General features: G+C 45.0%; 1 protein-coding gene across 1 annotated transcript in view; it reads right to left on the reverse strand.

Moving 5' to 3' along the window:
* Nucleotides 1–17,935, reverse strand: part of LOC145418134 (protein turtle homolog B-like) — a 192,501-nt gene that overhangs the window by 108,496 nt on the left and 66,070 nt on the right. The window contains exons 8-10 of the mRNA XM_080286657.1: nucleotides 3,264–3,423; nucleotides 1,606–1,757; nucleotides 481–622 (exon numbers count right to left, since the gene is read on the reverse strand). Coding sequence (XP_080142783.1) covers nucleotides 481–622; nucleotides 1,606–1,757; nucleotides 3,264–3,423 — 454 coding nt within the window. The remainder of the gene's footprint in view (nucleotides 1–480; nucleotides 623–1,605; nucleotides 1,758–3,263; nucleotides 3,424–17,935) is intronic.

Raw genomic sequence — 17,935 nt, forward strand, 5'->3', positions numbered from 1 at the left:
CCTTACTTCGTTTCAATCTTTCAACCTTTAGACAATTCTTTTCAACTTGGAAGAACCCTCTGGTAGAGAGCAGGTTAATAATGCTCTTTTCAACTCCTATTTTTCGAGAAGTTTTTCGTCTGTTGTGTAATGAAAATCGCCTGGATTCAATAAAAATAATACAGATATCCCCATACTGCAGGGGATAATGGCCCCCGAGCAGTACATATCCATGAATTTAAGCCTCTGTCTTCTGCTCATCTCTTCTTATATCATAATTATGCCTGTCTGTCGTTCTGTCAGTCACTCTGTCTGGTTATCTCTTACTTTGCTTGTTTGCATGTCACTGCCTGTCAACTTCCGTCACTCTCTCTCTCTCTGCATGTCTTCGTGTCTGTCTATCTCTACATATCACTCTGCCTGTCCCTCAACCCGTTCCCCTGTCAATCTACCTGTCATTCTGCCTGTCAGCCTATATTTTGCCCCGCTGTTCTCCCTTACCTGCCGGGAACACATGGAATACACAAGGCCATCGCTGGGTACCGACGCTGTTCTTCCCCCAGCATAGCAGTGTGCCGTAGTCCAACTCGGTGTTTGGGGTGTAGCTGACGGTGGACCCCGAACCCATCATCCGGATGTGGCTCTGAAAAGATTTTTTTTTTTTTTAATGTGTCTTACTATGGGCATAGGCTTCACAGCCTACTCCCGAGGCTCAGTAGCCCTCCTACATACCATATACCTCCACATGTCACCACTTCGGCTCTAACACCACCGTCCATACTGAATACATGCTAGGGCTGTCTAATACAGGACTGGTGTATTGGTATCAGCGGGGGTATTTTTACGATATGTCGGCGGGACTTCTGGTAGATCAGTAAAGTCTGACTGCATGAAATTCAAATCCTTAAACTGTTCCCTGCCCCAGCGGGGATTTGAACCTGGGTCCGGAAGGACTGCAGGCCACCTCTCTACCGACTGAGCCACCGCCTTCCTCAAGGGAGGTTAATCATAGATGGCCTGATTATTAAATATAATAGTACAGAACAAGGAAAAGCTCCAAAATACTATGTTATTCTCTGAAATATGTGATGATAGCCTTACAGTAGGTCAGGTAAAGTACTTAAAGTACTTATACAAGCAACCATGTAGTGCTGAAACGGCTAACAGTTTGAAGTATACCTCGCAAGCACAAAACCATTCCCGCCGCTGTTATTGAACGTTAGGTTAGGTTAGTTGTATTAGGTTAAGTTAGACTACTTGCCTGTGTTTCCGTATATGTGATACAACTCTGATAATTTGGAACATATCTCTAACTACTGAGGGCTATTTTTATACCTCCAAATATCCTGAAGAAAATGGACCAACTGCAGAGTGTTGACATGCCCGTGGAATACTGCCCCACTTAAGCAATATCAATTCACCTGTAGAATATCGCTCCACCTGCGGAATACCTACCAATTTCCGGAATATCAATTCATGGAATATCTATTCTCTTGTGGAATGTCGACCCAACTGTGGAATGTCGACCCACCTGTAGAACATCTGCCCATTTGTGGAATATCTGCCCACCTGTGGAACATCGACCCTCCTGTAGAATATCTACACACGTGTGGTATATCGACCCACCTGCGGAATATCAACGCTCTCTCCACTGTTATTAAAGGTCCATGTGAAGGTTGTGGGGACTGGGTGAGCATCTAGTTGGCAGGGAATATCCACCTTCTCGTACTTGGCTGCTCCGTGGTACTCCACCTGACCACCACGACACACTGGCGCGTCTGGGGTAAGGAGGAGAGAATAGACAGACACACAGACAGACAGACGGACAGATAGATACATAAACAGAGAGACAGAAGTACCGAATACTGTATACCGCTAGAGAGAGAGAGAGAGAGAGAGAGAGAGAGAGAGAGAGATTCAAACCAGACCACACAAACCTTATTATTCCTCCTGTGTGTTCCAGCCACACCACACTTACACTCGAATATGTGCTACAGAATGAGTTTTATAATCTCCATTCATCCACACAGTATGATGACGTCCATCTATAGTAGTTTATCCTTGCTTCCATCAGATGATTTTGTTCCAGAGGATTGATATGAACGGAGAAACAGAAGCCTTTCACCCAGTAGTCAGACTTTTATATGATGGGACAATAAACCCCGAGATTAAGCTACCATACACGCCAACTTCCACAAGTATTTCTGCACATTTTACATAGTTCCAAGTGACAGTTACATAAATAGTAATACGAAATGTCAGTGGTCAATATACTCACACTTGACTCTCAGCGTGACTGGACTGAAATGTTCTGACAATTACACAAATACTAACTACACTACTATCAAATAGCAGTGAGCGAGTTTCTTAGCCACAAAAACTACTGTAGAGTGACAAGATGAACCAGTACTACCGGTTTTAATTACCACGATATGTAGAGTGACGGGAAATGTCAGTGGACCTGTCAGTCACACATGGCTCTCGGTATAACTGAATTCGAATGACTATCACTCTTGTTGTTGGCAGCCATACAAAGCACAACAACTACAACAACAGTATATGGTCTTAGTTACTGTAGTCCCATTTAACTCAGCATATGACTGTGCTGGAATGCCCTTCACCCTCAATGTTGGAACCAATACAGTGTTTAGGATTCTTGGCTGAATAAACGACGTCAACGTATATTTTGTCGGCGATTTTTACGAATATATCGCATATGCTTTATATCTATCTATATGCCTATCAGTCTACTTATCTATCAATCTATCTGTCTATACAGATAGATAGACAGGCAGATAGATAGGCAAATAAATCACTAGGAACACGTGATTCATATATATGTTGATACCAAAGGGAAAAATGAAACATGAAAATATCTCAAATTCTTTCGTGTACGAGTATTCACATATTCAGAGGAAAGCAAAGTTAGTAGATGTGAATGCACGAAAGCACTTTGGATATTTTGTTTTCCTTTTTCCCTGTGGCTATCAGCATTACACACACACACACACACACACACACACACACACACACACACACACACATATATATATATATATATATATATATATATATATATATATATATATATATATATATATATATATATATATATTATCAGAATAGCTTCTCATAGTAACTAAACAGAGGGTAAAAGGTGCATTATACTGCACATATCACCAGCGAGGAAGAGATGCTACAAATCTACTTTATCAGCTGGAATACGGTGCTCTCCTACTGCAACAACTAAAATAAAGTCAAATGATAGTGGACAGAATACTCACATTTCACTTTCAGCATGACTGGATTTGAATAGCCGTCACCCTCAGTGTTGGAAGCCACACACTGGTATGGACCCGATGCCCAGCGTGTCACCCGCTGTAGCACTAGGCTCTGGTTGCTAATGATTACACCTCCACTCACGTTGTGTACAAGCTCTGTCTTCTGTTGAAGACACAGTGGATAATTACAATTAAAAATTTGTTCAACACTTCCTGCCTGCCGAGGCCGTGGAAGGTGTTACTGCCCAGGAAACACGTTCATTTCCTGACAACACGGAACACACTGCAAAGAGTAGAGAAAATAACATACACTGACATCTGGGGGGGAATGAGAAAGATGAAAGATGGTACACAGTGCTGCATAAGCTCCGTCTGTTGGAGACAGAAGGTAAGTTAAGATTAAATGTTGGCTTGCTATAATAATACACCACATCTGTTCCACAGTTAGAGGATATCTCTCTCCCTCCTACCAAGCACTTTCCTCCTTGGCTCCTAAAGATCACACGATCATTCACGATGGGCAAAAGTCCCCCCTCCCCTTTTTTTTTTTACTTGAATGATAAATTATGATCTCAGCTTCCGGTGTTGTAAAAATAAAAATAAGAAATTGGGTGATGGGTTAGAACCAAAACCCCATCAGTTGGTCATGCGTAAAATTTGTGTTCCAGATTTATTCAACAATTTTTATTCAACTTAATTAGGGAAACAGTTTAAGATCATGTACCTTGTATAACTCCTCTAGTTCGAAAAGTCTCTTATTAGCTGAATATAATCGTCTGGGTGACCAGAATAAACTAGTGTACCAATTTGAGTGGCAAATGTAAGGTAGTTGTATATATATATATATATATATATATATATATATATATATATATATATATATATATATATATATATATATATATATAATGTTGATTCCGAAAACAGTGTGGTTTAACTTGATGGCTTTTAGTATATAGTTTGGGATGATTTATGGGTGATCATTTTGTTTTAGTTTATGTGGGAGGCTTTCACGCATTGCAATGCAAAGTGAGATGTTGGAATAAAATAATAAATCCTCGTCATCGTCATCATCCTCATCACCACCACCACCAACAACAACAACAACAACAACAACCACTATCATCATCATTATCATCATCATGACCACTTTTTCACACACAGTACAGTGAGGATGGGTTCAGAAATCTAGTAGAGAGAAAGCACAACAGAAGGAGAAGCATCAGCAGCATGCCCAGCGAAAAAGGTTGACGATCATTATTATTATTTTTTATTGTTGAGCGTTGTGGAGTTAAGTACATGGAATGAATCAAAGCTGTTTGATAATTCTTGCGTGCTGACCTGAAGCGTGGTGAGAAAGACGTTTAATTTGCAAATTACAAATGTCTACAAACAACATTTACTCAGCGGCGTGAATCATTTAACCCTTAGGGTACGGGTGTTTTTTACACTTTCTTCCCACAACCTACAGGCAAGTTTCACAAAACAGCTCTACGTCACACTCTTATAGCTCGGCAACTACACAGCACAGAAGTTCAAATAAAGCTTATATTGCTCATCAACTCTACAGTATCCCTTTCCAATGCAAGTTTCTCCAGGTTGCTAGGTGGTGGCGATTTGGAGTGAGGAGGAGTTCAATGGAGGTAAATTTCGGCTTTTGGCGTGCCCGTGTTCCGATGGGTGCACTAGGCCAAGGTAAAGAGAGACACCAGGTATAGACACGCGCAGCCTTTCTGGAGGGTCAGGGGTGAAGTGACGTCAGCTGTGTGTGTGGCGGAGAGAGAGAGAGAGAGAGAGAAAGAGGTGTTGAGATCGGTACGAAGAACGGGAGACCAGCCTCGACACTCCCACACCTTACCTCGCCCCTTTCTCTGTTACGTTCCCTCCTATTTGCTGAAAATAAAAGCAGTAAAATGTTTCTTCATTAGAGTATAATGGAGTGATGAATAAAACAGAGCGACAGAATTTTTGTATATTTATTTTACAAGTTTTTCCATCTTTTTCTTTGTATATTTTTATGTTTGCAATTTGTTTGTTTAGTATTCTTATCCTAAATTACACTCTACATTTAACAAGAAAATATATAACATCATGAGGCAGATTTACATGTTTTTTTTTTTTTATTTCCGCTGACAGTGTTTGAAAACAGTTTTTCCCAGGTTTTAACCCGTCACGTCCCGAGCCTTTCCGCACCTATGACATCCCCCAGTCCCGAGCCTTTTTGGAAAAATTTTTTTTCTTATGAAACTTCCGCTTAGGTCGAGAAACTATGGAAAATCTTGAAGAAAGTTGTCTCTGCAGTCTATAAGTGGTCTATACAGGTGCGGTTTCCCCCCGCAGGTATCGTATTCTGTAATGGGCTGGATATGCGTAAACGTTTTCTATGGTAAGGAGTAATGGGACAAACAACACACAACACCTCTACATTTATTGAATTTGTACTAATAAACAATAACAGTAACAATATAATGGATTTCAGACACATATATAGGAAAAATAAGCATTGTACCATCGCGCGAGCATAGCGAGTTAGGTCCGAGTCGTATCATGCTATCTGCTAATTTTCTGTTATGAGTCAACCTATCATTTTCTACTTGTATACTTCTGTTTCAATGACAATTTACCAATTACAACTGTTTGTAAGTGATTTCAGATGTTTTCATTCATTTTGATGACATGCAGCATAAGTTTAGCGCACATCAGCTTAGTAAGCGCACTCGCTATGTCTCGTATTTCAACATACCAAATTGTTTTATCACTTTCTAATTATTTTCCCATTTACATAGAACCTTTCCCCCACCACTGTGAAGGTTTTCAATTATTTTCATTCATTACGAGGGCATTTAGCGATATGCTAGCGCCTATTCACGTAGCAACCACGATCTCAAACACTCGTGTTTCATCATCTACTTTATTTATTCACTCCAATTATATTTTCCCACTTACATTACACACGTTTACACCCCTCCAATGCACTGTACATACTTACTGCCATTATTTATTCAAGTGAGCGTGAGCATATCGCCTGAAAATACCCTCGCAAGGAATGTTACGTCATACATAATACTCACACACTTATATACTAATTCACGCACACACTTATATACTAATTCACGCACACACTTATATACAAATTATTCACTTTATCACTTGCTGACTTTTATTTTGACTAATACGTGCCTTATTCATTCGACTAGGCGTCAGGAAATCTTATCTTTATAGACACGCTGTGAATATTTGACTTAGGAAATACATCATCATATACAATAACTTGAACTTATATTATACCAGTAAGAATGTCACATAATAGAAAATATATAATAAGGGGCAGTATTTATTGCACTGAGCGACAGAATATCGCATCAAACAACCCTCTCTATGTAAGTTTCAACTTAGGGCAGATTTATATACTTACACCCAATGTTTGCACTTATGTTCTACCCGTAGGCACTTTATACTAATATTTGGCGATCCACATGACTGATTTTTTCACAGAGCGTCTGTCTGTCGCATTTACATCATAATTTCTGCGTCCTTTCGCAATCACACCATGCTAAAATTGCAGCAACGTGTGGTATTCACTAAAACATGGGTGATTACACAGACCCACGTCACACTGCACGCACTCATAGCGGGTGTCCTTCCTCTGTGTCGTGAGTCGCACCTGGGAATTACTGCACACGTGACACCTGCGCTGGGGTCTAGGTCTGTTGGGCTGGGGCGGGATAGGAGTGGGGAAATGGCGGGCGGATATTCTCTGGGGAGTGTGGGTAATAGGGGCAGTGCGGGGGCGCTGTTGGGGCCTTTCAACCTCATATTTTGCAAAGATTTCTCGTGTGAGCTCCCTCACAAACCCTTCAAAGGTTTCCTGAACTCCTGTGGTCATGGCGTGAAGGTGGTGGCAATTCAGAGCAATGTTATCTAGCAAGTGAAAGAACAGTTTCTTATACCACTTCATCGTGGTCCTGGCACACTCTACCGTCGATATCATGGAGTCTGACTGGTCCACGAGGCGCATGTTTATATTATAGTCCATGACACATTCAGGTTTCCAAACACGACGCCTGCTCTCGCTATGGTAATCAACAGAATCAGTACGGTGCATCAAGGGGCGGTGAACCGTGGACAAGAGGCTTACTTCTCTGTTGTGGTTCCACATTGTTGCAAGGATGTTGTTTGCTTTGAAGAAGACAACCTCACTCCTTGCAAGTTTCCACCCTACCTTGACCATGTGACGCCGGTTCACCTTTACGGTTCCACATACTCCCGTTTCATGTCTGTGAAGATAACGAGCAAGAAGAGGGCTAGTGTACCAGTTGTCGAGGTAGAGAACGTGACCACGATGAAGGTAGTCTTGTATCATCGTCTTTACCACTGCTCCAGAAAGTCCTATACTTCGATCTTCTATTATGTCTGTCTGTGCACCGGTATACAAGACTATGTCTTGCACGTATCCAGTCCTACAGTCACACATAACAAAGATCTTGAACCCAAAACGGTGCCTTTTGCTGGGTATATACTGTCTGAATGAAATATTGCCTCTCCACAACACGAGACTCTCGTCTATGACGAGATCTCTATAGGGATAGAATGAGGATCGAAAGGTTTGCCTGAGGTGATCAAAGACCAGCCTAATTCGCCTCATTTTGTCCGTGCTGTTTGTATTTGCAGGGTCATTAGCATCATAAAAATGGAGGCGACTTAGAATTTGTTGAAACCGATTACGGCTCATCACTTGACCAAATATGGGGGTAAACATAACAGGGTCCCTAGTCCAGTAAGCAGGAATTCTATTTTTCTTATTATACCCATCAAAAGGACAAGGGCAAAAAATAAGAACATTTCTGGAATGGAGACAGGGTAATCATAAATCATTGAATGCCTACTCCTTGTTCCCAATCTTTCACTTTCTAGCCGCTGGCCGCTTGCAAACAGGTTTGTTTGAAGCACAATCTGATCAACGAAGGCCTCACTGAAAAACAGGTGGAAAAAATCCAACCTGCTTGAATTACAGTGAATACCTGGTGCAATGCAGCCAGATCGCCCCTGCTCAGTGAAGGGGTGAATGAGGGGAGAAAAATCACTCCCATCCTCCCAATCCCACGACACAAATCCCTCGTCCCCATCACCGCCTTCGTCTGGGTGTGGAGGAGATCCTGGTTGGGGAGGTTGGGGAGAAGGAGTACGGAGGGCTTCCCCACTGTCACTCCTCTTCCCTCTGCCTTTACCCTTTCCCTTTCCCTTACCCTTACGGCCTTGAGGAACATTAGGGGGCTGTGGGGATGAAATAGTTTGATATTGGGGAGCAGAAGACGTGCTGGGGAGTGGTTCCTCCCCACCTTCCCCCTCCCTCACAACCCCACGTGATAAGGAACGCACCCGCACTGGCCCACGTGATCCACTCTGCCGCCTCACACTGCGTAGGGAGAGCAATGACTCACCCACCTCACTCTCACTTTCCCTAATCCCAGGAATGTCCATTTCACTCCCCACTCCCTCCACTTCACTTCCTACCGCCCCAAACAGAATGCTTGGCCCATACCTGCTTAGACGACGTGGTGTGCGCTCTGGGCCACGATGCGTAATCACCTCCCGCCCATACCACGTGGCAGCACGTCCCACGTCTCCGTCCTCGTCCTCGTCCTCGACCTCGAATTCGGCTTCCAAGGCATGCTGGGGATAGGGATATGACATACCACGTGCCTTCTTTGCCTCCTGCCCCTCTCTAGCAGCACGGTAAGTCACGTACTGCCGTTTCCTTGGTGACGGAACTTCCTCGTCACTGCTGGTGGTTTCTTCCTCGTCTGGCTGCACATAATCTTTGTCCATCTCCTCGTCATCCAGTGGGGAATCACTGTCGCCGGTAAAGGTGTCCAGGGCGACTTGAATTTCGCTCTCTGAGAGACCTCTCTTAGCCATGTCTGAGCAGGACCGTGGCTACCAGGTGAGTGGACGAGCGGCGGGCTAGCGTGGGTCGCGCGGGGTCGCCGAGTGTCCCCGCCTGGTGGCAGGTAGGGGAAGGTCAGGCGATGGTACGTACCGCAAATCAAGCGCGAAATTTGAAAATTGTCGAAATTATGCACATTGCAATTGCACGACGTACTGGTACGTCGCCGGGACTGGCAAATGCAAATCGTGGTGACGTACCCATACGTCGTCGGGACGGGGCGGGTTAAAGTATCTTTTCCAGGATAACAATTAAATAGTGATTCCATCACCTCCAATATCTCCATAAATTTGTTTCATACGCCTGCTAGGACTTCTGTTGTTATTATTATTTATATGTAAACATTACCTTATTAAAGGCTCAGGCAATTTTGTTATTATACGTTATACTGACCTTGTTCTGGAAGATGGAGAGAAGGCACTGCATCGGGTGGCAGTGTTCTCTGTCGTACAGGTACAGGTAGCTGTAGTAATTCATACTGTAAGTGTCTTGCATATGATGTTTGTGGAAAATGTCTGCTTCATACATTTTTATTCTTGTAATTAAAATCTGGCCTTCCACATAATTTAATCCACTCCTTTATTAGAGTCTCGTTTCTTGGAAATCTGTAGAAACGTACTTTTGATCCCTTTATATATTTCACTTCACATCCTTTCACTGCACATGCACGCATCATTTTCTACTGTAAAATGCATCAGTCTCACAAGCTTCACACCCGTCACTGTTCGTAGAAAATGGAGCTCGGCACAGGTAGGCAGCCAGGGAGAGTATGAGCGCGGGTGAGCCACTGAACCTGTGTCCTTGGACGCTGATGACATATTGCGCACCCCCCTACCAGTTTTGGCCTGCCCCTGACTATACCTGGTGTCTCTCTTTACCTTGCACTAGGCCACGTCCTCAGCGTGCGTGTGTGCGAACCGAGCCAGCCCGCCCCCCCCTCCCTCCCTGGCCTAGCACATTCAAAGCCTTGGTCTTTCACAAGACTCCCTGCCTCCTTCTGCTGCTGTCTTGGGTCATGTCTCATCACTTTGGTGCCTAAGATCATGATAGGACACTTTTTTTCAGGTCAATCCATGCTGCCATGCTGTCACAGTGCACTGAGGTGTGTGTGGCTGCAAATATCTTACAAGAAGAATGATGTGTATTACTAAGGAAAATATTCCCCTACCAGGTTTTCTGTAGAGGCTTCCCGTTCTCATTCTTATCGCACAGTGTCACATTAAACTAATTTCATACTTTATAAACATTCTGGATTATCCTTCCTCCTCATTGTGCAGCATCAGTTTCATTAACCCTTACACCGCGGGCTTGTTTCCCAATGTTTTGCGTGTCCCGCGGGCATATTCAGGCTCCGACAGACTCTCAAAAAATATTTGCCAAAAATCAGTTATTAGTCCTAGAATATTAAAATTATATATGCTTATGGCAAATACCTTCAGCTTTCTCCCGGGATGTTTGTTGAGCCTTCGTCGATTACCGTAGGACTTGTGGAGACCTCTGAATTTGGGTAACGAAGTCTCCACTTTACACTTCCCGACAACCCGTAATATGATTACCACAGCCAGATATTATCACAATAAACACTATTCTATGATTATCAAGTAGTTTGGGATCCATACTCCAAAAAAAAAACAGTGAAAGCAATGAAAATAACGAGCACGCATGACCTTCCCACTTGTGCTAGTTCGCTGTTGGTATTGTCATTTATTATTCATAAAACCCCTCACACTTTGTATTTCTATTACTATATAACACTTATATATATCTGCAGTCTTTATCCATAAGTTTCCTTCAGTAGTATTAGTTTATTGTCACTGAAGTCATTCAATTTTTCATTCAGTAAAATATGTAGAGAGCCACGGATTCACTTTCACTGTTATAACCGCAAGTATTTGTACTCATATTCTTATATTACTAATTACTTACATTACTATTTACATTTTCTATTGTATTTTCAATATTTACACTTCTATTTTACTTACACTATGTTATTCACTGTCACTTTCAGTAACATAAAACTATATTACACTGTTCAATCATATGTACTGTACATCTATTGCTTTCACTTGCTATTTACACATTATTTACATATTATTTACACATTATTTTCCTTTCCCACTTGCACTTTTAGAACTGCTTCTGGCTGTGGTAATCAAAGACGCAGGTAACACAGAGGGGAACCTGGCACTAAGCGCACTGCAAGAGGTGCGTTTGTGCTCAGGTGTGCGTCGAGTGGTATGTGCACACACCTGGCACCTGCGGATCGCAGCCTTCCTCTTGCTTGTGGCAGGCATTTGCACCAGTCTGTGCCGATCCATGTACGCCCTCTGCTCAAGTCTGTCGGGAAGTGTTACTGGATGGCGCCTTGGAATTGCTGCTGTCACCCTACCATATCTTTCAAGCAGCTGCTGAACACAAGTCCTGGCGAACAACCTCAGGGAGAAGGACTTGGGTGGCTTGACCTTCATCTTGTACAGGATGAAGGCGTTCAGCATCGTCATGTCTATGAGATGCAGAAAAACTTTCCTTTACCACCTAGTATTCTTCCTGAGGCAGTCGATCTCTCCAATCATCATGTCGGACTTGTCCACCAGCTGCATGTTGATATTGTAGTCTAAGACAGCATCAGGTTTCCTTACAGGTTCGCCTGTCCTACGGTCGACCTTCCCACTGTCTGTCATTTCCCCCTTGTGTACGGTGGTGAGCATGTGCACAACCCTCCTGTCATGCCACCGTATTGCCAGCATCTTCTCAGACTTGTGTAAGTGCACGTCTCCTCGCTGCGAGGTTCCTGCCTCTGGGAATTTAGGGAAGTGGGCACGACTACTCTTGACAGTGCCGCAGGAGCTGATGCCGTGCTCTGAAAGGTATTTGGCAAGTTTCGGTGCTGTATAATAGTTGTCTGTATACAGCACATGATTCCCACCAAAATACCTTTCAAGGAGCACTTTCACTACACAGCCTGAGAAGCCTAGGGGGTGTGTATTATCAAGATCGACAGTGCTGGCTGAATAAATGACGAAGTCAAGGATGTACCCCGTCTTACAGTCGCACAGTACAAAGAACTTGATTCCAAAGTGATGGCGTTTGCTTGGAATGTACTGCACAAACCTAAGACGTCCTCTGAACAAAACCAAGGATTCGTCAATGACAACCTTCTGAAAGGGGTGGAAGAATGTCATAAACTTATCCTTCATTCTGCTCAGAATCACCCGGATCTTCCAGAGTGGGTCGGTTTGGGAAGGTACGTCGTTGTCGGCAAAGTACAGGTTTCCCATGATGTTCCAGAAGCGATCTCTGGCCATGTACTTATTGAAGGTGGGTGAGGGTAGTAAGGGGTCCATGGACCAGTATTCTTCCAACTCATGTGTCTTTGAGTGTGGCATGAGAAGCATGAGGGTGAAGAACACATACAGCTCCTGCACTCCCAGCATGGACCACTGTTGCATCTTGGCTGCACCTGTACCACTTGCAGCACGTTATGATTCATACCTGTTGGTCTCATCACATATGTGCTGCATGACTTCGTCATTGAGGCAGGCCAAAAGGAAGTCCACACACTCAGCATCCTCGTCAAGAGTGAAGGCATGCTGTATTCCTGAGGAACTCTCGTCAAAATGGAGATATTCAGGGACAACATCGGACCCTTCTGTCCACGCAAAGGCGTCCAGGATTCCCTGTCGTGGCAGTGCAGGGTGGGTGAGGGTGGAGGGTGGCTGTGAGGCAGATTTATCAGGTTCAAGGTCATTCGCATTGACCCTGGGTTGCCGTACAGCATTAGCAGCCCTTACTCTACTAGCAACTCTTCCTTTAGGGGTCAGGGATTTACCTCTTCCTCTACGGCCTGCCTTCACTGTTGATGCTGGTGGTGACTCCGACGACGAAGACTCCGGAGATAATTCAGCAGAAGAAGAGGAAGAAATGAGTGAAGTGGGGCTTGGGGAACAGGGAGGTGAATCATCTCGGGACTCATGCCGGGCTGGGTCATGTGGGGCCATTGTTCCGGGGCTAACCCTCCGCCTTTTCATTCCCTTCCCAAATTCCTTCCCTTGCTGCACTAATGGCTCCTTTCCCTTGGAGCTAGGGATAACCTGGGACACTGAAGCACTCGTACTAGTAGTTTCTGGCACGATTTCCTCACCCGGCTCATCACACGAATCCCCCGAAGGATCAAAGTCACTATCCATCATTACCATAGATTATTCGGCTAGTTCACGTTCCACTGCAGAGTCACTTAGTCCTTTCCTGCTTCCCCCACTAGTTTTTCTGGGTGTAGAGGTCACGGGGCCTTTTGCAATGGGCGCAGAAGCGGCAGAAATGGCGGGGCGCGAGTGCAACATGCTTTGACCACAGAGGAGGACAAGGAACTAAATGGCGCAGCTTATCTGAGAAGGCAAGGGTTGACAGTGACAATGGGGCTGACAGCTGCTAACTTACATGCTAATAAATTATTGGTAGAAAATCTCGGCAATACATAAAGAAATAGGTAGTTCCAGGTGAATGTAAATGTCACTTAGGCTTCTCCCTTCCTTTCTGATATATATTTTTATTACAGAAATAGATTACAAGGCATAACTCAAAGGGGAAATTACCCTGGGAATGTAGCGAATGAATGCATGTGAGGTGTTGTCAGGTGATAATTAGCCAATTCCTGGTGTATACCACTATCACTTTCCTTATTTATTTTTTGGTATATATTATTTTGTATATGTATAGGGCATAGGGCTTATTTCAATGGATGAAATCTGTGGAAAAATCCGGGGGAGATTTGCTTAGCGCAGCGTGGCCAGGGAGGTGAGAGGACAGGGTAATGGAGGGGAGGTAGGGAGGGGAGTCAGGAACGGGGGAAAATGGCTAAAATGTCAACAATGGATGGGAGTACAGATGAGATTTGGAGTGCTGACTAGTGTTGGACATTGGCAGTACTGATAGATGATACAAGCCACCACTTGAAAGCCCAGGATAATTCAAAATAACACAGAATCACAAAAGTGACGCCCCATGGTATGATCCATTGCGCCCGAGCATCACGAAAGTGACGCCCCGCGGTTAAGAGGTTAATACCCGGCAAGATCGGGGCTATGGGTAAGGGAAAGTGCAAAGCAAAATTCTTGCATGGTGCCAGCCCTCCTGGTGCCACAACACAAACTGATGCTGCAGTCAATGCTGCCCTTCTGGCTGCTGTGTGCCATTGCACACACTCCCCCCATACTTCAACCCCAGCTGTTGGTGACCTACAACTGGAACAATTAAATGCATCAAGCTCGATGGTGCTCGAGGTGAAGATGATGATGATAGTGCCTCATGTTTCCCAACAGGGGAATGTACTGAACTGGCAGTAACCGACCTCAGCACACTGGTGCCGAGTGCCTACCACCCAGAACGGCTCTCTACCATAAATTCACACCCCTCCAGCCCTGATGGCTCTGCCTCTTCCCTCACCACCAGCACCCCTCCTGTGGACCCATACCCCCCTCCCAGGCCCCGGCTCCCTCCTGTTATACAACGAGACCAATATGTGCTCCTGACAGTTCCCTACACCTGCTGTTCACGGTGCCTTGCGCCACCATGTTTCTACCCACCACCTCATCACTTGACACTTTGAAGCCGTTCGCCTTATGTCTGCAGCACCTCCTAACATCTTGGTCAACAGGAATTATCCCAATCTCATCCAAACCCTGACAACTGAGGGGATTTATGGGATCAGATTTATACTTCATGATGCACTCCTCTGAACATGCAAACTCCTAAAGTACTTAGTCAAATGTCTGGCAGTTGACTGTTCTGTTGAAGTCCTACATAACATACCAAGTGTCAAGCAGGCACATCGCCTGTACAACTCTTTGAGCGAACCCATCAACCGTGCCACTGTTGTATAGGAGGGAGAGGACTCTCCCCCTCCCGAATTCTGCTATGAGCTGCTCCTTCCACCCAGTACCTTCGTAGAAGCCATGTCCTCACAGCCCTTGTGTCATTGCTATTATGAGTTTGGCCACATCTCATGCTACTGCCGGTCTGCAAAACGATGTGGTCTGTGCAGTGGCCCTCTTTCAACCACAACCTGCCCTGTCAGGCACTGCTCTACCGTTCACACTCCCAATCCCTGTGCATCTGACCCCCACTCACCTGAGCTCCCAAAACTGCCCCTACAACCCACATCCCAGCCCCCACTGACCCCATGGCTGCCCACCCTCATCTCCTATGTTCACCACGTTTCCAGTGCCCCTGGTATGGGTGTGAGGGCATCACTGCATGGCGCTTGTTCTGCTCAGGTCATCACTCAGCCCGCCCTGACTTCTGCCCCCACCGTCACCTCTGCTCCTGATCATCAGCTGATACACCCTTCCTCCACTGGTTCTACATCCTGCCCCCCTCCTTCCTCCCCTTCAGCCCCTGCCCCTCCCCATGCACCACATCAAGCTGTCAACTCCTCCCTCCTTCACCCCCTGCCCCATACATCAGACCATCAACTGCGGTTCCTGCAACAACAGTACGTTGAACTACGCAGGTTTCTTTTGTGTGTGCTCTCTTACTTTAGTATTCCTTCTTTCTCTACCTTACAGCTCCCATATACCAACTTCCATGTAATTACCACCCATGCTGTTATCCCTGTTCCTTCCCTCCCTCCCGTCTAACCACCACCCAGCCTTGTCCCAGGTTCACCCTTTCACACAACACTCCTCCCTTTGTGTTCCCTTATCCTCTCCTTTCCCACATACATCCTCGCCTCTCTGCCACCCCATCCCCTCCTCCATCCTCCCCCTACCTCCTTCTTTCATGGCAACTGCACATATGGGACCCTTCCTCTCTATTACCTCCCCACCCATCCTACTCTTCCTTTCCCCCACTTCCCCAACCATCCGTTCTCCAACCCTTTCATGACAACTGTCCACCTCCCTGCTTGTCCCAATGGCTCCCAAACCCAGTAAATACAAAATGATACCTTGGAACATATGGAGCATCCACCACCACCTGGCTGACATTTCTCATTATGTTTTATCTCATCACCAGCTGTTATCTGCCTTCAGGAAGCTTTCCCTCATTTTCGTTAACCCAAACCCCCACCCAGGGATACCACTGTTATCATACCCATTCTGGCCAAAACCTGGTCACAAACATAAGTCACTCTATTCCTCACACTTTCATTGCCACAACATCTGCTTCTTCTCATTCCTCCCTCTTTCACTTACAGTATTTCACCTCACTGTCAATTATGCCTCTTTGTATATATGCAACGTCTATATCAGTCCAACTAGGGGTGACCCCACCACTTTACCTACATGTTGCTCCTCACCTATCTCTTACCTTGGCAATTTTAACCCCTATCCTCAGGCTGATGTGTATGCATGACAGGATTCAGGGTGTGGAGGGCCGCCAGTTGACTTGATACACAGCACTCACCTTCCCGCCAAAGTTTGAGTGTGGGACCATTTTCTGCAACACATACGGGGTAGGTAGGACCCCCAGGTACCCTGCAGTTGTGCGGTTCAGTTTGTACTTGGCAGTGGTAGTTAGAGGAGCCATGTCATCTTCCTTGACATCGTCCGATTCCATCCCACCGCATGAAGGGCCGATTACCTCATCAACCCCCGCGAAAGTTCAGCCTTCAGTGCCAGGTAAAGAGCTTAGTGATAGTGCCATAGGACATGCCTTGATGATACTGTCTCCTCTCATACACTCAGCAAGAGTACGTCTTCTGAGGAGAAAAAAAGCTACCACCTGGAGAGCGAGCTCTCTCGCCCTCCAACCCCTACTCACTCTCCGATGCCAGAGAGGGTTCTCAGACTTCTCCAGGAGGAAGGGACAGTCTACGAGAGTGATGATTTTGGCAATGAGGAGGCGCAAGATGACCCAGGACATCGGGAAAGTGACCGCGGACCTGGCGGTCATCTACGGAAAAAAAACGCCACAGAGCCATTTCCCCCGCACCCTCGCTGCCTGCTTGCCGACGTATCTTCCTCCAACACTCTCCCACACCTCAACCTACCACTTCAAGGGCAGAAGCTTCACAACCAGGTCCTTCGGGAGTGGTATGAGTACTGAACACGTGTGTGGGGAAGTGTAAATAGTGTACAGCAGTGCAAAAGTTTGTGTATTATCATAAATGAGTGAAATGTTGGTTAGAAAATTATTGGATATATCTTGAGTTTGCCCACCTGTTACCTGAAAGAAAACCACTTGAAGAGCGGGCCACAATGAACGAGACCTGCTTCACTATACCTAAATTATTTCACTCAATACTCTGGGGGATTGTGCCAAATATGAGCATCAGTGTATCTGTGATGTGAAGTACAAATAATGTTAGTTGTGTAAAATGTTTATATGATTTTCACTATAACCCTGATTAGTACAAAGCATTCTGATTTACGTTACAAATAATTACCTCATACTCTACGATCATGCGTGAAAGAGCAACAGCATTTACTTGTCAAAGTGCAATTACCCGCAATCGTGATGTAAAATGCAGTTCAAAGTGTCTTAGTAATGGAGAAATATGATTGATTATTTACTGAAGAAGTGAGTACAGAAAAACGATGAGTTATTTCCTTTCCCACACACCTACGGGGCATAGTGGCATGGTGGTGTGGGCGGTAAATCCTTGGGTGAGCTACATGAACCGGGTGATGATTCATTTTCACGGCAGTGAATAAGGACGAGTAGAAAAAACGAGTGGAATATTCTGCATTCCAAGGACGCATGGACAGTGTTACAATCACCACTCCAGTCA

This window comes from Coenobita brevimanus, chromosome 112, assembly GCF_032717465.1.
Source record: "Coenobita brevimanus isolate Jiangsu-jjx chromosome 112, ASM3271746v2, whole genome shotgun sequence".
Taxonomy (NCBI): Eukaryota; Metazoa; Arthropoda; class Malacostraca; order Decapoda; family Coenobitidae; genus Coenobita; species Coenobita brevimanus.